At 38.3% G+C, this 21,651-nt stretch overlaps 1 protein-coding gene across 1 annotated transcript in view; it reads right to left on the bottom strand.

Annotated features, from left to right (window-relative positions):
- LOC125658601 (sucrase-isomaltase, intestinal-like) overlaps positions 1–21,022 on the bottom strand; it is a 39,485-nt gene extending 18,463 nt beyond the window's left edge. Inside the window, exons 1-18 of the mRNA XM_056150831.1 lie at positions 20,366–21,022; positions 17,112–17,322; positions 16,239–16,393; positions 15,448–15,619; positions 15,163–15,256; positions 14,408–14,526; positions 8,588–8,713; positions 8,165–8,296; positions 6,746–6,880; positions 6,520–6,642; positions 5,768–5,852; positions 5,521–5,653; positions 4,697–4,833; positions 4,009–4,043; positions 3,794–3,928; positions 3,272–3,420; positions 2,577–2,661; positions 1,497–1,553 (exon numbers count right to left, since the gene is read on the bottom strand). Coding sequence (XP_056006806.1) covers positions 1,497–1,553; positions 2,577–2,661; positions 3,272–3,420; positions 3,794–3,928; positions 4,009–4,043; positions 4,697–4,833; positions 5,521–5,653; positions 5,768–5,852; positions 6,520–6,642; positions 6,746–6,880; positions 8,165–8,296; positions 8,588–8,713; positions 14,408–14,526; positions 15,163–15,256; positions 15,448–15,619; positions 16,239–16,393; positions 17,112–17,322; positions 20,366–20,673 — 2,391 coding nt within the window. The 5' untranslated portion in view covers positions 20,674–21,022. The remainder of the gene's footprint in view (positions 1–1,496; positions 1,554–2,576; positions 2,662–3,271; positions 3,421–3,793; positions 3,929–4,008; positions 4,044–4,696; positions 4,834–5,520; positions 5,654–5,767; positions 5,853–6,519; positions 6,643–6,745; positions 6,881–8,164; positions 8,297–8,587; positions 8,714–14,407; positions 14,527–15,162; positions 15,257–15,447; positions 15,620–16,238; positions 16,394–17,111; positions 17,323–20,365) is intronic.
- Positions 21,023–21,651: the final 629 nt, after the last annotated feature.

Below are 21,651 nucleotides of genomic sequence, written 5' to 3'. Positions count from 1 at the left end.
TCAATATGTAAAGAACAGGTTAATAATTGATATGAATCACGTCAGACAGCATTTGTTGCACGCAGGTTAGTTAACTTTAACTGACAGTTAACTTGTCATTAACTTTAACATTTATATGGTGTTAACTTGAAGTTAATTGTCAGTTAAACTAACTAACTTTTGTGCAACTGGACCCAGAGATCATTATACATATATGTAACGACCATAGAATTTGCGAAATGCTTAATTCAAAGAAGACTGTTGAAACCCCTGTGGAATCAACTTCTTTGTCAGCAGCTTTCCTCGCTTTAAAATTGACCATACGTAGAACATGTTCGCGTATAGAATCAGTTGAGAGACATAAACACCATATGCAGGTGACAAAGATGATGAAAGGTTACACTTCTTTAACTTTAGAATAATTGTGCCCGAATTGCACAGCCACAGAGCTCGGAAAGCAAGACGAACAGAATCCAGGGGGCTACACTGAATACGCAAGTTCCGAGTTACCCAAAAGTTATTTCCCTTTGTCGAACTCTTTTGCATTTTATGACGTATGGTGGGTACTCAATGTATGCATTATATCGTAGACTGGCATTGTACATAACGATTACGTACGATTAATGTAATAAAAGTGTAACTTTTGTTTATATCAATCACTGGTATGCATATTCTGGCCATATCAAGCATAATTTGTTTGAATAAGATCATCAAATTTGCTATTGAATCATTATTCGTTTCCTCTTCTACATGAGTGACGCTTTTATCAAAGAAAGATGGCAATTAACAATATTTGTTTGAGCCATTTTGTTATCCAATACTCATAAACTCACTAAAGTTGCCTTTTCCCTGAGATAGGATGGTCTCAGAAACTCTGGATATCATCTTTTAAGAAATAATACAACGATAGTAATTAGCAAATGTACCCACTGTCATCATATTTTACGTCATAATTTACGGAAGAGTTCGACAAAGGGAAATAACTCTTGAGGAACTCGGAACTTCCGTATTCTTCCCAGTCTCTCATGCAGAGTTGTCGATCCTTGTGAGCACTGTAAGGATTCTGTATAAATTCTGTATGAGAGATTGAATTCTTCCCAGTCTCTCATACTTAGGTCACAGCGACGTTTCTGACCTTTTTAAAATTAAAGTTTTATATTGTAGTAATAACTGTAGTAATATTATCATGCTTTGTATGTGGGCCTGGTTAGAGCAGTGGTTAGGTCAGCTAACTAGCAATGCAAGGCTTTGATTGATCCAAAGATTATTCTTACTTAGTAATGTCTATATATACAACCTTCAGTAATACATATGAGTTTACTTTACATTTATACTTGCCACAACCAGGAACTAGATCAAAATAAGCTAACTTGAAAACTTGTTGGTTTAAAAAAAACAACCTACAACAGCAATTAAGGATGCAAGTGAATTGCACCTGAAATGTCACGACAAATTATACACTATTGAGAAACGTCACTGGTGACCTTGACCCAATGTTTTATGACGTTGTAGCTAACCTCATAATAATCAAACCATCTGCCTTTCGGAAAGTATGCGTCCACAGTTGTCTGCCCCTGTAAATAGAAGACACAGATCGTTCAATTCACTGTCTCATACATCAATTATTACAAGGCGAAAGGTGAAGATAACGAACAGTGATCAATCTCATAACTCCTATAAAGGTGAAGATAACGAACAGTGATCAATCTCATAACTCCTATAAAGGTGAAGATAACGAACAGTGATCAATCTCATAACTCTTATAAAAGTGAAGATAACGAACAGTAATCAATCTCATAATTCCTATAAAGGTGAAGATAACGAACAGTGATCAATCTCATAACTCCTATAAAGGTGAAGATAACGAACAGTGATCAATCTCATAACTCCTATAAAGGTGAAGATAACGAACAGTAATCAATCTCATAACTCTTATAAAGGTGAAGATAACGAACAGTAATCAATCTCATAACTTCAATAAGGAGTATAAAAGATCTATCAATGAAAAAAATCTCACATTGTTTATTATTGTCTTCGTCAATCAGATTCACTGGGAGACATGACTTATGTATAACATATATAAGATTTTATTACATACATTACTGTAGATATTTTATTTTAGAAAATATAATCAGGAAAAATTCATATTTATATACTCAAAGCCGCCATGTGTTATTCAAATTCGAAAAGTACTCACGGGATCTAACACAGGGGAGATAAGAAGAGAGGGATCGAACATGAAAAGTATTCACGGGATCTAACACAGGGGAGAGGGGCCGAACATGAAAAGTACTCACGGGATCTAACACAGGGGAGATAAGAAGAGAGGGATCGAACATGAAAAGTACTCACGGGATCTAACACAGGGGAGATAAGAAGAGAGGGATCGAACATGAAAAGTACTCACGGGATCTAACACAGGGGAGAGGGGCCGAACATGAAAAGTACTCACGGGATCTAACAATGGGGAGATAAGAAGAGAGGGGCCGAACATGAAAAGTACTCACGGGATCTAACACAGGGGAGAGGGGTCGAACATGAAAAGTACTCACGGGATCTAACACAGGGGAGAGGGGTCGAACATGAAAAGTACTCACGGGATCTAACACAGGGGAGATAAGAAGAGAGGGGCCGAACATGAATTGTCGGTCTATCGACCACGTGTTCTTGTCCTCTGGAAATCTGCCAAAAATAAAAAGTCGTCATCAATAATATCTTAAAATCAAATCTATCAAGCATGAAATACCTGAATCAATGATTTACTTTCGTCACGTAAAATCTATCAAGAATGATGTATAGTCTTCATCAAAATCTCCACACAAAATCTATCAATGATGAAATACCGTCATCATCAAAATCTTCAAATAAAAACTACTGTCATCATCACTATTTTTACATAAAGTTTATCTATTTATATATTTTTTGGAAATGAAAGCAATAATACATTGAAGCACAAACAGAAAACATGATGTTGTTGATGACATAATAATGTCAGAAAATTTTCAGAAACAAATATAAAGGATCATTTCTTAAAATGGCTGTTACATAAATGTCTATATTCCGGACGTCTGTGTTACAAAGAGTATGTACCTACTGACAAAAGACGGTCTATCAATCGTAACTACTCGACTATTTCCGTATCCGTTTTCCGGTTACGAAAAAGGATGAGCGTGTTCCGATTGGAAATCTCTATGTCCCGGTTATCTGAGTTACAAAGAGTCTGTATCTAATGACAACAGACGGCATCTTACGTCCTAGACATCTCCAATTAACAAGAGTGAATAACACTTACTCAAACATCAAGGAACGGAGAACCATTTTGCCTTCGATGTGGGCTTCTTTAAATTGTGTATACATATAGGGTAGAAACTTGTAGCGGACCAAGATATAATGTCTGACAACGTCTGTAAAGGTTGAGTTCCAAGCAGTCGGATCCTGGTCCTAGTACAGAAAATCATTTTCTAACAGACCATAAACCTGGATACTTTTGCCGTAGACAAAATATTGACAATTTTCGAGTCTATGAAATTTGCAAAGATATTTTTCGCAAAATTAAACTCTCCAATGACAAAACGAATTCTCAAAATTTAAGAATACAAAAATTAATCTAAAGCAATTTGACCCAATTTCGCAAAAATAAATTTACCCAAAAATTTTCAGACTTATGGTAGTATCATTTGAGGTTAACATAGTTATGTTCTGTTTCACTTATCGCTTTAATACCTCTTTATCATTTTGAACAATACAAATTCAAATTATTTTTTTCACTCCAGTCTTTTCGTTTCGTCATTTTCTATACATAAGGTGAATTTACCCTGGCGAATACCACGTCGTCGTTTTTATATATATTATGACTTCTAGCAAAGGGGTAGAATGTTCCCAGTTGGTACCACCTCAGGCACATCTCGTACTCTGCCTGAGCCCAGAACCCACAAATATCAGCTCCGATCTGCAAAATAGAAACGTGCACCTGTCAAAGGTGTTCAAAAATAAATTACCCAAAGTCGGATAAAATGCCCCAATTCTTACCATTGGGAATCCAAACAACTGGAACTCCAGCATACCTGGTTAAGATAAAGAGAAATATTTACATTTCCAATGTTTTTTGCCTTTGGTATCTTTACAAATTACAACTATAGGCATTTACTCATGAATGCCTTGTCGTTGTAAACAATGCAGGTATGAATGTCTATTTTAACGATTGGGTATTCCGACATCTTCGCTAGCCAAGGGTGACGATACACGGTGTTCCTCTTTGAAAGAGGAAAACCGTGTATCGTCAATGTGTATCGTCACCCTTGGCTAGCGAAGATGGTACTTCGACAGAAATGGAAGTTTAATGTAGATACAGGAAATAAATACATGGGGGCATAAATTGCAACGCTGTATGCTAATGCGCTTGATGAACTATGCCGCAGTAAAGCGCCATAGTTCATACCCTCATGTATTTTCAAAAATGAAATTCATTTCTTAACTACATAATGAAATTTATTTACGAATTTGTTCAAAATTTCAATTTTGATATTCAAAGTGTTTTAATTCTTAATAGTTTAAAACCTAAAGAAATCACATAAAATCCAAACAAAATTTCTGTAAAATGTATAATTATGAATTAATTAAACTTTATATATATATGTATGTCATACGTCATACTTTACAATCGACATATATATGAAAATTATTCAACACCAGACAAAACAACCCCTTCCGCCCTTACCGATAATGGACCAGTGCATCTGCCGCCATTGACTTCCGTTGTCCCCTAGCCACTTAAAGGCGTATTTAGAGGTTCCAGCGAAGGAGGAGCGCGTCATCACAAACGGTCTCTTCGTAGAATTTCTATTTATCAAAGCTCTGAAAAAGTTATCAATACAGCAATAATTCAGATGTAGCTTTGATTATTTATTATGAATCAGCATGGATTTCGGGTAGCTGTGATATTTAAATGAATAGTGACATTAAAAATGTTAGTTTTACAGACTTTATTAGATGCATACCATACAATGTTGACTTACTTGTAAGTGACACCACACAATATTGACCTACTTGTAAGTGACACCACACAATGTTGACCTACTTGTAAGTGACACCACACAATGTTGACCTACTTGTAAGTGACACCACACAATGTTAACCTACCTGTAAGTGTCACCACACAATGTTAACCTACCTGTAAGTGTAGCCACACAATGTTGATCTACTTGTAAGTGACATCACACAATATTGACCTTCTTGTAAGTGTCACCACACAATGTTGACTTACTTGTAAGTGACAACATACATTGTTGACCTACTTGAATGGACACCACACAGGGTTGACCTTCTTGTAAGTGACACCACACAATATTGACTTACTTGTAAGTAACACCACACAATATTGACTTACTTGTAAGTGTCACCACACAATGTTGACTTACTTGTAAGTAACACCACACAATATTGACTTACTTGTAAGTGACACCACAAAATATTGACTCACTTGTAAGTGACACCACACAATATTGACTTACTTGTAAGTGACATTACACAATATTGACTTACTTGTAAGTAACCATGCTCATGCTGTGCCCATACAGACTGTGAACATCGTAGTGCTTCCCCCAGTGCTGCTTCCCGTCCATACACAGAGTCTTGTAATACAGACTACCGTTGTCTTTGTCTCCTTCAAAGATTTCTGGAGAGGAGGTTTCATTATTAGATAACTCATTTCAACTATAGAAATGGATTAAATTCCATTATAATTAACTGAAGTGATGATGATTTAGAGACGTTTGGTATCGGTGCTTACGGGGAACAAACGGGGGGTGGTTCCATTGGTTTGCTGGACAGCCAGACTTTGACCCCTGGACGAAGTTTGCCGGTTCGTTCATGTCCTACAAAAACGAGTAAAAATCATTAACTATATCTAGCAACATTAGGGATGGATGTTTGGATGTTTCGAGATGAATTTTGGATGGTTGGAGGCTTTAAGATGTGTGTATGGATAGGGGGAGATGGATGTTTGGATGGGTGAAGATGGATGTTTGGATGGATGAGTGGAAATGGATGTTTGGATGAGTGGAGATGGATGGATGGGTGGAAATAGATGCTTGGATAGATTAGTGGAAATGGATGCTTCGATGGATGGGTGGAGATGGATGTTTGGAGATAAATGTTTGGATGGGTGGAGATGAATGATTGGATGGATGGGTGGAAATGGATGCTTGGATGTAGATGTGGAGATGGATGTTTCGATGGATGGGTGGAGATGGAATGTTTGGAGGATAAGTGGAGATGGATGTTTCAATGGATGGGTGGAGATGGAATGTTTGGATGGGTGGAGATGGATGTTTAAATGGGTGGGAATGGATGGGTGGAGATGGGTGGGAATGGATGTTTGGATGGGCGGAGATGGACGTTTGGATGGATGGGTGGAGATGGATGTTTAGATGGATAAATGTTATAAGAATTATCAAATCATGCGTGTAGTTTTACACAACGTTTACCGAGGCAACTGATTAGAATTAGAGACTTCTGTTTTTGACTGTTATCAGAACTCACGATCCACAGCCCGTCCACACCAATTTTCTCTGTGTCAATAAAATAGTTGATCCATTTTTCCCAGAAGAGTGTTGTGTTTTTAAGATTTGTGAAGTCTGGGAACACAGCATCTCCTGGCCACACCTTAAAAGAAAAAAAACCCACATTACTTCACATCCAAACCTAAAACGAAATTATCAATATTACTGAAACAAATTTATCATACTGATTTCTTTCATTATTGTACCTGTCCAACTAAAGGTTGACCGCTTGCGTTTTTAACAAAAATGTCCCTCTCAATCCCATCTTCATACATTCTGTAGCCATGGCTATTGTTTTGTGCTTCTTTGTAGAGCGTGGCATTGGAACCAATACCTGCGTCCTGCGATTTATAATTAGACAAACGTCATTGTAACCAGAAGTAACAAAATGCACTGTACTAACAATAACATATGATATCAAGCAGTGCACTGCAGTAGACATTTGACTGATGCTATATAATACAATAATTGATATACATGTATTTAGGTCAGTCGATACAATAGTTACGTGAGAAGTACAATGTTTCCCGAGGCCGGAGGACGAGGTGAAAGTTATACGTCGATGTAACTAAAGTATCGCACTGATCAGGAACATGTCAATGATTTTTTTAATTATATGATGAATAATTTAAAACATCAAAAACGGCTCCTACATTCTACGAAATGATATAAAATACTGTTTTTTAAATTCAGCTTTAATAATCACAATAATTTGCTAAAATCGATTATTCCGCTTTGTACTGATATATTGTTTAAATTAATTATTCTGCTTTACTACATAATAAATATTGTTTAAATGAATTTTTCCGCTTTGATACATAATAGATATTGTTTAAATCAATTATTCCGCTTTGATACATAAAAGATATTGTTTAAATCAATTATTCTGCTTTGATACATATATAAATTTTGTTTAAATCAATCATTCCGCTTTGATACATAATAGATATTGTTTAAATAAATTATTCCGCTTTGATACATAATAGATATTGTTTAAATCAATTATTCCGCTTTGATACATAATAAATATTGTTTAAATAAATTATTCTGCTTTGCTATATATAATAAAATATTGTCTAGATCAAGTATTCTGCTTAGATACATACATAAATGTTTTTTTATATACAATGTATTTATATTTGTAGTTCACACGAAATAACCGAGGTGAAAATTGCATAGTTCACACGTAATAACCGAGGTTAAAATGGTATAGTTAACACGTAACAACCGAGGTTAAAATTGTATAGTTAACACGTAACAACCGAGGTTAAAATTGTATAGTTCACACGTAAGAACCGAGGTTAAAATTGTATAGTTAACACGTAGTAACCGAGGTTAAAATTGTATAGTTAACACGTAAGAACCGAGGTTAAAATTGTATAGTTAACACGTAACAACCGAGGTTAAAATTGTATAGTTCACACGTAATCACCGAGGTTAAAATTGCATAGTTCACACGTAGTAACCGAGGTTAAAATTGCATAGTTCACACGTACTGTAGTAACCGAGGTTAAAATTGTATAGTTCAAATGTAATAACCGAGGTTGAAGACATACAATACCACCACATACAATATCCCAGATCTAGGGTATGAAGAATCCTCCGTAGAATGTACTGTCTCTTACCACAATGACAACAAACTTCTTCCCTTCTTTGTGAACCTGTTCCACAAATTGAGGCAGACGACCAAACGTGTGCTTATCGTACGTGAAATCAAATTTCTTGTACATGTAGTCGATATCACCCCATTGTGCATCCTGTAATGGAGACATTGCTTCAAATTTACGAAAATTGCATGACGAAGTGGTCAATAATTTGGTTACAAGGCTGAAGAAACATTGGTAACAGCGTAAGAAATCAAATTCAATAATTGTCTGTATGGCGGAAGATAGACTTCCCCATTGAAAGTCAGGCATTGTTTTCCCTTCTAATTTTGGCAGCCTCCACATAACGAAAGCCTTCTGTTAAGGATACTCACAAACTGCATTGTGGAATGATTAGAATGAACCTCGGGGACTACACTGCTAGGGGTATAGAAAGATACTCACAAATGGTACCCGAGCATCAACATTTCTTTCATGAATCTCTTTCATTCGATCCAAAGTTAAATAACCCCAACGTAGGATGTGAAATCCTAACGTCCAGTACGGCGGCATGGCGGGTTTTCCTATAGCCTGCAAAACATAAAATACACAACATTAACCTTTAGCCAGTAAAAGGTGAAGACATCATTAGCCTATAGTCTGTAAACGGTGAACACAGCATTAGCCTATAGCCTGTAAAAGGTGAAAACAGCATTAGCCTATAGTCTGTAAAAGGTGAACACAGCATTAGCCTATAGCCTGTAAAAGGTGAATACAGCATTAGCCTATAGCCTGTAAAAGGTGAAAACAGCATTAGCCTATAGCTTGTAAAAGGTGAACACAGCATTAGTCTATAGCCTGTAAAAGGTGAATACAGCACGCATTAGCCTATAGCCTGTAAAAGGTTAATACAGCACGCATTAGCCTATAGCCTGTAAAAGGTGAATACAGCACGCATTAGCCTATAGCCTGTAAAAGGTGAAGACATCATTAGTCTATAGCCTTTAAAAGGTGAACACAGCATTAGCCTATAGCCTGTAAAAGGTGAACACAGCATTAGCCTATAGCCTGTAAAACATCAACACACAGCATCAAAGTATTATTTCTAAAACTTTAAGATTTAGGGTGAAAAGGTGAAGATTACGAACAGGTATCAATCTCATAACTCCTATATAGGAATAGGGTAAACACGGACCCCTGGACACACCAGAGGTGGGATCAGGTGCCTAGGAGGAGTTAGCATCCCATGTCCACCGGTCACACCCGCCGTGAGTCCAATATATCGATCGGGTAAACGGAGAAATCCGTAATCAAAATCAATATGCAAAGAACGGCCTCAATTGGTATGAAACATTTTACACAATGACAGGTTGTTTTGGTAAATTAGATCGTTATAACGACCATAAAATTTGCGAAATCCTGACTTCAAACAAGATTGTTGGAACACCTGTGATATTAACTTATTTGTCCATAGTCTGCATCGATTTAAAAACTGGCCATACGCAGAACAAGCTCTTGCCTATCGAATCAGTTGAGAGACATCAACACCAAATGCAGGTGAAGATGGAATACCGCTACATAAATATGGGAAGTTGGCGATGGAGAAGCTGAAATTATCTCCATTTTCATAAAGTCGTGTTGTTAGTTTGCCGTTAACATCTATGTTTGATATAATATCAAGTATGAAGCAGAAGTGTACGACTCTGTGGTGTCTTTTATTTCAAGGTCACTGGGATACATCGTCTCGACATATGTCAATATATAAAACGTCGTTGACATATCTAAATGTCGAGTAGACGGCCACAGCAAGAGATGTTTTCTTCTCATGTAGGTTTTTTAAAAATAAATTCTGCCACGCAAGAATATAACAAGAGTTGTCAGAAGACAACACAGCTCGTCGGGAAGCATGACTCTACTTAACCTATCATTCAAAAGGTTTAAGTTTTTGAAAAATATGTCAAAGTCCAAGGTTACTAGGTCAAATGTTTTGATACCATATCAAAGGCCTGGTCATGAGGCATCTAAATATGAAATATCAAACCCCTATCCCCTTGGTTCAAAAGATATTACCAAGGTTAATGTTTCTTAGAAGTAGGTGAAAGTTCAAGGTCAACAGTTCTGGTAAGAAAAGAAATGTCTTCTAACGAGACATCTATATTACAAACATTAAAGCCCCATCAGTCTTGGTTCAAAAGATATAACCAAGGTTAAAGTTTTTGAACAGTAGGTAAAAGTTCAAGACAAACGCTATTGTATCACAACAAAGGTCTCTTTATGAGGCATCTATATGTAAAATATCAAATCCTTATCCCTATTGGTTCAAAAGATATAGTCCAGATTAAAGTTTTTAAAAAGTAGGTTAAAGTTCAAGGTCACAATGTCAAAAGTCTTGGTACCTCAACAAAGGTCTCTTCATGAGGCATCTATATGTGAAATATCAAAACCCTATCCTCCTTGGTTCCAAAAATATGGCCCAGGTTAAAGGTTTTTTATAAATAGGTCAAAGTCCACAGTAAAGGCCACTAGGTCAAAAGTCTTGAAGGTATCTTCATAAGGTATCTAAATATGAAATATCAAAATTCTACTCCCTTTGGTTCAAAAGATAGAATTTTGAATAGAGGGTCACGGTCCAAGGTCAAGGTCACTAGGTCAAAAGTCTGGTACCAAAAACAACGGTCTCTTTATGAGACATCTATATGTGAAATATCAAAACAGGTTAAAGTTTCCCTTTAAAGGCCGGGAGTAACCTAGAAAAATTTACACCCCTACAGCAATTAAGCATATATGGCAAGAGGGCAGGGCTTAACAGTGTTATCAGAATAAGCAGCAGTCTGATGTTTGACTCTACACGTGCTCTGTAGCAGACGATATTTTGAACAGGGAGACTGGCATGATTTATCAAAATAAACTAAAGTTTTCCCGCATTTTTCTACCACTCTACTCGATCTGTGAGGCACTGAAAGGACATGTTTTTACTTTAACAAAACTTCACCCTAGGAACTACAAAATGAATTCATCATTGTTTTATCCATGTAGTTTTTTTTGATAATATACACAAATATTGGTATATTTGATATACTAATACTTATGATTTTCCTCTTGGTACCTTTCAATTATGAGAAGAATTTGGGGGGAATTGTAGCTGTGCAATGGAGGACATGTGCATTGAAGGATTATTAAGAAACACTTTGTCCATTATGATATTTGGAGACCTACTATCTGTAATTGTCTCTTTTGACATTGTAATGTTCACACATAAGAGTCCAGATTGAGAGTAATTTTAGAGTGATGGTTGAACAATTGGACATATTTGTCATCATTGATGAGAGACAATGGGAGTTACACAACTGGCCTAGGAGATTGTTGCTTAATCAGACAAACACCATGCTTGACATTTTTCGAGAAAAGGTACCAGCAATTCCTGTCCATGGGAATTCCAACACACTGTTAGAAAACCTGGTCACCAAAGACTACGAAGATATAGTGAATGAGGAATTCCAGCATCATTTTTATTTCAGGTACTTGAGCGTACAATCAGAGTAGAGCTTAACAAAGCAGTGTTTTAATGACTGATCACAAGACCTCAACATTTCCTTTTTCCATTTTTATTGAAAAGACTACTACCTATGATGTCAAAAAGTCTAGTCTTTGATTTAACGTGAGAAATGGTCGTGTAAAGTATTGAAAAGTCAAACGTTTTAATGTTGTTTATTTGAGAAAATTTTTGTGATTTATTAATAAACTAAATGTTCTTTATGGTTGTTGTTTTTTTAATCCACATTTGATTTACACCACTTCTGGCATATGTCGTGGCACAATACGTTTGAAGTTTCTCCTGCACAGCAGTTAATATTTTCATGAGGAGCAAAGATAGGGGCTTGGTACATCAATTACTGAATCCAGTACTGTAACAATGTTTGTAAGGGTTTTGTGACATTTAAGAATACAGGATAAGTACTGCATTGCATATTCATTCGTCCCATTGACTGGGATATTATATGGGTTTAAAACTGAAGCATGATTTTGAAGAATTTCATCTTTTGAAAGGGCAGTTGGAGTATCAGTAAAATTACCAAATGTTCGTTTAAAATAAAGTTGCAATAATGAGCCTTACAAAGACAATGTTGTTACTAGCTTTGTCAGCTGGAACCAAAACCTATTCCTCCTGTAACTTATCTAATTCTTTTATCACTTTATAACTGAAGTATAGGACTATGAATGCCTCGTGGCAACACAAGGCCATCATCATTAATCAGGTTTTCTCTAAATGCATGCATGTACTTGTGGTGTGAGTTGTGTACATACCTGTATGTATATAACTATCCGTCGTTGGAGGAGGGTTCGTATGAGTTGTGTACAGACATGCATGTACTGTACAGAGTACTAGTCTGGGATTGCCACAGACTTGCATTTGTTTTTTGAGGGCATGGTTTGGCTAATTGCAAACATATATATTGTTATAAGGCGTGGTTCGGCTGATTACAAACCTAAATATATGGCTTGAGAGCTTGGGCTAGAGTTGTTTAATATGTGTGTCTTCTTGGATAAGTTTTGTAGATTTTACATACGTGTATGCATTGTTGAAGGGCGTGGTTTTTGGTTGCTATAGATGTCTATATATTGTTGGAGGATGTGCGCTTATATATATATATATATATATATATATATATATATATATATATATATACACCTCTGGTATAATACAGGGGTCCGTGTTTGTCCAACTCTCTATTTTGCATTGATCATAGTAGTTATGAGATTGATCACTGTTTGTCATATTCACCTTTCACGTGATTGTACTGTTGGAAAGCGTGATTTAGTTTGGCTTCGGACATGCATCATATTGTTGGAGGGCGTGGTTTGGGTGGTTTACACACGTGTACCTATTGTTATTGTTGGAGGACGTGGTGTGGGTTGTCAATAAACATGTGAGTATTGTTGGAGGGTGTAATGTGAGTTGTCTACTCTATGCATCGTTTGAAGGCATGGTTTGAGTTGTCTACGGAAATGCATTGTTGGGGGAGGTGATCAGGGTTTGGGTCTGTATGTATTTTTGGTGGGCGTTGTTTGGGTTTTCTACATACGTTTATGTATTATCATACCTCAGTATGAGAATTCTATGCAACGTGTAATCTGATTGGTCTAGACAGTCACGTGTCAGGGATGATAAAACTTCATATCTCCCTCTCAAACATCATATCTCCCTATCTTATTTACCCCTAGTCTCGTTCAACCAGACGCTCGGCTATCTCCGTAAATCTCCGACGGATATTTACGGAAAAAGCAGAGCATCTGGTTGCACAAGACTAATTTACCCCTTGGGAAGCCTCGTGCATTTCCCGTAAATTTAACGTCAAGGTAGATGAAGTGTATTGTGACGTCACAATAAGACCGGGCAATATTATTTTTCTTGGGTGAATAATTATAGGTTATAGACTTTGTATGGGAAAATATGACGACCGAGTTTTTCGGCGCGTAGACGGACCGAGCTTGCGAGGTCCGTTCGCGACAAAAAACGAGGTCGTCATATTTCCCATACAATGTCTATAACCTTTTTATTATATACTTTCAATTTCATTTAGAAAGTAACAATAATCTTATTTTTAACAATAACTTTATCGGTTTAACTGAGTAAAAGATGAAAAACATGAAAAATTTGAAAATTAACGGCGTAGAAATTTGATTGTGACGTAATGTTTGCGGGCCGGAATGTTTCCGGGCATATATCGTGTGATATATGTCCGCAAACTTTTAAAGAAAAAAGAAGAGATGAAATTGAAAGTATATAATAATTATAGGTTATAGACTTTGTATGGGAAAATATGACGACCGAGTTTTTTGGCGTGTAGACGGACTGAGCTTGCGAGGTCTGTCCGCGACAAAAAACGAGGTTGTCATATTTTCCCATACAAAGTCTATAACCTTTTTATTATATACTTTCAATTTCATTTAGAAACTTAACAATAATTTATTTTTTACAATTTCTTTATTTGTTTAACTGAGTAAAAGATGAAAAACACGAAAAATTTGAAAATTAACGACGTAGTAATTTGCTTGTGTATTGATTGTGACGTAATGTTTGCTGGCCGGAATGTTTCCGGGCATGTATCGTGTGATATATGCCCGCAAACTTTTAAAGAAAAAAGAAGAGATGAAATTGAAAGTATATAATAAATCTTCATATCTCCCTCACTATCATGCAATAAATGTGTATTGTAGGAGGGCGTCGTTTGGGTTATCTACATACGTGTATATATTGTTGGAGGGCGTGGTTTGGTTACGTACGTGTATATATTGTTGAAGGGCGTGGTTTGGGTTTTCTCCCAGGAAGACGTAGAAATCCAAGACTCCTCCTATGGTTCTATAAGTGACAGCCGGGTATGGGGACGGCTGTAATGTCACCTCTAAATACAAAGACAATAGACTTGTCCTTTAATTTAACAAAGACATGGTGTGGAATTGGAATGCTTCTATACTATTCGCAGTACAAATACATGTACTATTCGCAGTACAAATACATGTACTATTCGCAGTGCATTGATTCGACTTACTTTAAAAAATAAAAGAACCTTCATGTATCATTTCAAGTACCGTCTCATATTAGAATTCATCTTTCTACAGGCATTCCATTGATGACCATGATTATGTAACGTTTCTAATATTGACCGATACTCATCCATCGCGTTACTATTTTTTCTAATATTGACCGATACTCACCCATCGCGTTACTATTTTTCTAATATTGACCGATACTCACCCATCGCGTTACTATTTTTCTAATATTGACCGATACTCACCCATCGCGTTACTATTTTTTCTAATATTGACCGATACTCACCCATCGCGTTACTATTTTTCTAATATTGACCGATACTCACCCATCGCGTTACTATTTTTCTAATATTGACCGATACTCACCCATCGCGTTACTATTTTTTCTAATATTGACCGATACTCATCCATCGCGTTACTATTTTTCTAATATTGACCGATACTCACCCATCGCGTTACTATTTTTTCTAATATTGACCGATACTAACCCATCGCGTTACTATTTTTTAGGAAGACCATATTGGCTTTTCCCTGATCCTCTAAGTTCATGTACACTGGGTGAGCTCCATACAAATTCCAGTCCTAAAAAATTGGACGTTATTCCTTAATAAAAGTTCTTAGGATGTGGTAAAATAAAAACTCAAAATCAAAACATAAATTAAGCGGTAAATAACTAATATCCGTACATACACCAAAAAATGTTCTTACTAATAATATTAAAAGATAGTCAATTGTTACATCAATAAACTAGACTGTGATAGAATATTCCCTACGTCTACTGGAGCCATATCTCTGGTGAAAATGGTCCACGTGCGCCAGTTCATGTCGTGGCGGTACCGCCTGTGGTTGTGTTCACCAAATCCGTACAGATTGTCCGTGGGTAAGCGTGTGCTGATCTGCAGGAACTGGTCAGAGAACGTGAGACCAGGCAGGCTACTGTCGAATCTACAAGAAAACATTTCAGTCATCACAGGCTACTGTCAAATTCACAGATTACTGTCAGATCTACCAGAAAACATTTCAGTCATCACAGACTACTGTCAATTGTACCAAAACATTTCAGTAATCACAGGCTACTGTCAAATCTACGCAATCAGACAAAAAAAATGCACAACATCTGTCTGCACATAGCTACATATATAATACAGGAGAAATACAAACATGACAAAGGAGGAATACAAACATTACAAAGAACAAATACAAACATAACAAACAAATACAAACACGAAAAAGAAATATCAACATGATTAAAGAGAAATACAAACATGACAAACAAATACAAACATGACACATGAGAAATACAAACATGACAAACAAATATAAACACGAAAAAGAAATATCAACATGATAAAAGAGAAATACAAACATGACAAACAAATACAAACATGACACAAGAGAAATACAAACATGACAAACAAATATAAACACGAAAAAGAAATATCAACATGATAAAAGAGAAATACATACATGACAAAGGAAAAATACAAACATGACACATGAGAAATACAAACATGACACATGAGAAATATAAACACTACAGAGAGATTTGATAATTTTGACTTACACAACTGATTTTGTGCTTTTCCGAATGACTTTGATTCCAAAACTCGGCTCCTTTACAATCTCAACAGTGTACGTTTTATTCTCAGGTGGGGGTGGCTTGTTCATGTTCAGAGCCTCGTCAGGGATTTCAAATGGACTGGAATTCGTGGGGCGAAACTTCAAAAGAAATTAAAGACCAAAATCAGATAATTTTCATAGTTTCACAAAAAACGGAAACTGTTTGCTTGTCTATGTGTCATTTCAATACAGCGTATATTCAGTCCTTAGACCTTCAACAATGCATACATGTATGATTGATTGCATCTTCGTCAGTACAACCTCGCATTGGGTCAAATGCTGTCTGACGTGTTTCATACCGATTGTTAAGCCGTTCTTGGCACACTGATTTTGACTGCGGATAACTCAGTATATAGGGCTCACGGCGGGTGTGACCGGTCAACAGGGGATGCTTACTCCTCCTAGGCACCTGATCCCACCTCTGGTGTGTCCAGGGGTCCGTGTTTGCCCAACTATCTATTTTGTATTGCTTATAGGAGTTATGAGATTGATCACTGTTCGTTATCTTCACCTTGCATCTTGCTTAACGTCTCGCACGAGAATTTTTCACTCATATGGAGACGTCACCAAGACCGGTGAAGGGCTTCAAATTTAGGCCTCTGTTCGGCGCTTACGGCCATTGAGCAGTGAGGGTTCTTTAGCGTGTCACACCTACTGTGACACGGATCATGTATAGTTGAGTTCAGAGTTGTACTTAGAGCAAACATGGCTGAGTTTGAATAAAGTAAAAGTTTTATAACCTCCAGGCCAGAGCGATAATGGCGATGCTGGAGGAATTCCATATATAATTTGTCTCTGATGTTCCGCCGGAACTTACGTAGATCCTGAGGGCGTTGTCCCCATATTCCTCTATAGTGACGTCCACCTCGAGATACACAGCTTTACCGTACACTTCCCCAGGGCCCGTCCGCTTTATTTTTAGCTGCTGGGTGATCCCGTTAACTGTCAACGATTGAAATCGGTAACCTATACTGTCCGGGAATACACATTTTGGCGCCCTGCTGTTGGCCGCCTCCCTCCATAGACATCTGGAAAGAAAACCACAGATGGTGTGTTACATTTACGGCTGTTTATTCTAAGTAGCCTTGAAAAGAAAATGAATTTTCAGTAGCTTGATGATAGAAGGATACAATGATGGCCATGATTTCAATGGACAGTGATAAAAGCATAGCTTAAGAAACGTAACTACTGTCACGTAGCAAAAGAAACATAGTGACAGAAACATAACAAAAGAAACATAATTACTGACACAAAGCAGAAGAAACACAGCAACTGAAACATAGTGACAAAAACAAAGCAGCAGAAACATAATTACTGACACAAAGTAGAAAAGACATAGCAACTGAAACATAGTGGCAGAAACATAGTCACTGAGAATTAACAATAAAAACATAGGAAAAGAAACATATAGCTACTTACATAACGACACAAACAAAGTTACAGAAGTATAGCAACAGAAACATAGCTACAGAATCATAGCAACAGAAACATAGCTACAGAAGTATAGCTACAGAAACATAGCTACAGAATCATAGCAACAGAAACATAGCTACAGAAGTATAGCAACAGAAACATAGCTACAGAATCATAGCAACAGAAACATAGCTACAGAGGTATAGCAACAGAAACATAGCTACAGAATCATAGCAACAGAAACATAGCTACAGAAGTATAGCAACAGAAACATAGCTACAGAAGTATAGCTACAGAAACATAGCTACAGAAGTATAGTAACAGAAACATAGCTACAGAATCATAGTAACGGAAACATAGCTACAGAAGTATAGCAACAGAAACATAGCTACAGAAGTATAGCAACAGAAACATAGCTACAGAATCATAGCAACAGAAACATAGTTACAGAAGTATAGCAACAGAAACATAGCTACAGAATCATAGCAGAGCATGACAACAGAGCTGAATCAGATGAATTAGATGATACTGATTAGATGAAAATGATTAGATGATAATGATTTGCCAAACGTATTCTATTTTCAATTACTGATAAGTACTGAACTTTGTTCTATATACCCGTACATACTGAGAAACGAAAAATACCGTAAGCAGTAAATTCGAGACTTTTTGAATTGCTTGGTTCATCTGTGTTCAGAGAGATCAAATCGATAATACATTTAAAATCGATATCATAGTTATATAAAATTCTAGCGTTGGCAGAGAATAAGTCACGTCTTAATCCAAAATAAACAGATCAACAAATTCTGACGGATTGAGGATTTATTTTGAATTTCTCAAAAGTTAAACAGGGATTAATAGAACTGTGCAAGGTTTCAAGACGTCCTTTCCCTACAAGCTTCCATCTCCCAAAACTCTGAAGGGGCGGATCCAGCAAATTCTAATAGGAGATTGTCATTTGTAAATGAGAAAATCCCCAACCCTAGCAGCCAGCGACAGCAAACTCTGTATTCCCCTCTAGGAAGGGTGGGAAAGGCGGGAGAAGAGATATGTTGACATTCTCCTGAAGGAAGTAGAGGCGGGAATATTCTCCTGTAGGAAGGGAGGAAAGCGGGAGTATTCTCCTGTAGTAAGGGAGGCGGGAGTATTCTCCTGTAGGAAGGGAGGCGGAAGTATTTTCCTGTACGAAGGGAGGGGGATTCCCCTGTAGGAAGGCGGGAGTATTCTCCTGTAGGAAGGGAGGCGGGAGTATTCTCCGGTAGGAAGGGAGGGGAATTCCCCTGTAGGAACGGAGGAAGGCGGGAGTATTCTCCTGTAGGAAGGGAGGCGGGATTATTCTCCTGTAGAAAGGGAGGGGGATTCCCCTGTAGGAAGGGCGGGAGGCGGGAGTATCGTCCTGTAGGAAGGGTGGGAGGCGGGAGTATTCTCTTGTAGGAAGGAAGGGGGAATTCCCCTATAGGAAGGGAGGGTGACGGGAGTATTCTCCTGTAGAAAGGGAGGGGGATTCTCCTGTAGGAAGGGAGGGAGGCGGGAGTATTCTCCTGTAGGAAGGGTGGGAGGCAGGAGAATTGTCCTGTAGGAAGGGGAGGCGGGAGTATTCTCCTGTAGGAAGGAAGGGGGAATTCCCCTGTAGGAAGGGAGGGAGGCGGGAGTATTGTCCTGTAGGAAGGGAGGCAGGAGTATTCTCCTGTAGGAAGGAAGAGGGAATTTCCCTATAGGAAGGGAGGGAGGCGGGAGTATTCTCCTGTAGAAAGGGAGGGGGATTCCCCTGTAGGAAGGGAGGGAGGCGGAAGTATTCTCCTGTAGAAAGGGTGGGAGGCAGGAGAATTGTCCTGTAGGAAGGGGAGGCGGGAGTATTCTCCTGTAGGAAGGAAGGGGGAATTCCCCTGTAGGAAGGGAGGGAGGCGGGAGTATTGTCCTGTAGAAAGGGAGGCAGGAGTATTCTCCTGTAGGAAGGAAGAGGGAATGTCCCTATAGGAAGGGAGGGAGGCGGGAGTATTCTCCAGTAGGAAGGGAGGGGGATTCCCCTGTAGGAAGGGAGGGAAGCGGGAATATTGTCCTGTAGGAAGGAAGGGAGAATTTCCTTGTAGGAAGGGAGGGAGGCGGGAGTATTGTCCTGTAGGAAAAGAGGCGGGAGTATTCTCCTGTAGGAAGGGAGGGGGATTCCCTGTAGGAAGGAAGGAAGGCGGGAGTATTTTCCTGTAGGAAGAGAGGCGGGAGTATTCTCCTGTAGGAAGGGGGGGATTCCCATGTAGGAAGGGAGGGAGGCGGGAGTATTCTCCTGTAGGAAGGGAGGTAGGAGTATTGTCCGGTAGGAAGGGAGGCGGGAGTATTGTCTTATAGGAAGGGAGGGAGGCTGGAGTATCCTTCTGTAGATATGGAGAGGGAGGCGAGAGTATTCTCCTGTAGGAAGGGAGGTCCTCCACTAGAGCTTCGTCCTGTACCCACTAGGGACCTCAGGACATTCTCCAGACACCCAGCCGTTAACCGCCAACAATCCCCCATCCCCGCCCGTTCAGAAAGTTCTGAATCCGCCACTTCTAAATGTACACACGTAACCTACATACTAGCGGTGAAAAAGCCATTTCAGCAGGTAGCATTATTTACAAACATTTGCGATAATTGTTGAGATATCCTGAGACCACGAGTCGTACTCACTGTTTGGCCTCGCAATCCTCTTTGCTGATCACATAATTTTTTTCTTTCAAATTTTTAGGACTACAATCCACCACTGCGCCACGGCGGGAATCCGGGAGAGGCGTGGATCCAGGAGTGGTGGGAGTAGATCCTTTCTCCGCTCCTGATCCCGGGGGTCCGGTGGGTGCTGACGTTGCTGTAGGTACATCGTCGTCTTCGTTGAGCATGCGATGTAAAACGATAGCTGACATCGTAATGGCACCGGCCGCCATCAAAAATAAGACGCACATGAAAAAAGTATGCCGTCCTGAATTACTTTGTTTTGCCATCTTGTCTCCGCTTCAGTTGTTCGGCGAAAAAACAAGTTTGCACACAAAGTATGAATCGTGATTCCACTCTTACGTAACACTTGTCCAATTCATATATCACCCACCATTTTTATCGTCCTGGGTTTTTGGGGTTTTTTTTTTTTTCGCCCTAGATAACTTTACACCGGGTGGCTTCGGTGCGGGACATCAGAGCGATCGCGGAATTTACTGTTTGTTCTTCGCATTTCAGCATTCAACCTGATTACAATATTTGTTAAGCTGTCATCAACAAGAAATAATTGGAGGAGAGAAAGACTCATGAAAGAGAGAGAGAAGGAGAGAGAGAGAGAGAGAGAGAGAGAGAGAGAGAGAGAGAGAGAGAGAGAGAGAGAGAGAGAGAGAGAGAGAGAGAAGATAAACGAGAGAGAGACTCGGAGAGAAAACTTAAATAAGGTGACAATTTTTACGAGCACTACAAGCAGATATGGAGCCGGTCATGAAGTGTTGGGCTCTCTTGTAATCAATATGTATTAGTGACGAACTTTTACATCAATCGCCTTAAAAAAATTATCATGATCATAATTTTTGTAGATTATGTTAAAGTTCATGGTATATGCGTAGTTTTTGATTTTACAAAATGGTAAATAAATTGCTACATGAAAGTAAATCAAAGGGCTCTAAAATCGCTTACACAGCAGAAATATAAAACGTTTAGTTTAATTATGTTTACATGTTTAAGTATTTTGTCACCCCCCCCCCCCCAGCGAGAGAGAGAGAGAGAGAGAGAGAGAGAGAGAGAGAGAGAGAGAGAGAGAGAGAGAGAGAGAGAGAGAGAGAGAGTTAGTTAACCCAGTTCAGAGAGAATTAACCCAGTTCAGAGAGAATTAACCCAGTTCAGTTTGCAATCTGGAATAAAGTTGGTAAAAAATGCCGATGACTTTGGTACTGCGTGACGTAGACGTACCAGCGTTTATCACTCGGGTCGATGTCTTATTTCCT

Source organism: Ostrea edulis, chromosome 9 (assembly GCF_947568905.1).
Source record: "Ostrea edulis chromosome 9, xbOstEdul1.1, whole genome shotgun sequence".
Taxonomy (NCBI): Eukaryota; Metazoa; Mollusca; class Bivalvia; order Ostreida; family Ostreidae; genus Ostrea; species Ostrea edulis.
This window is presented reverse-complemented; position numbering and strand designations above follow the sequence as displayed.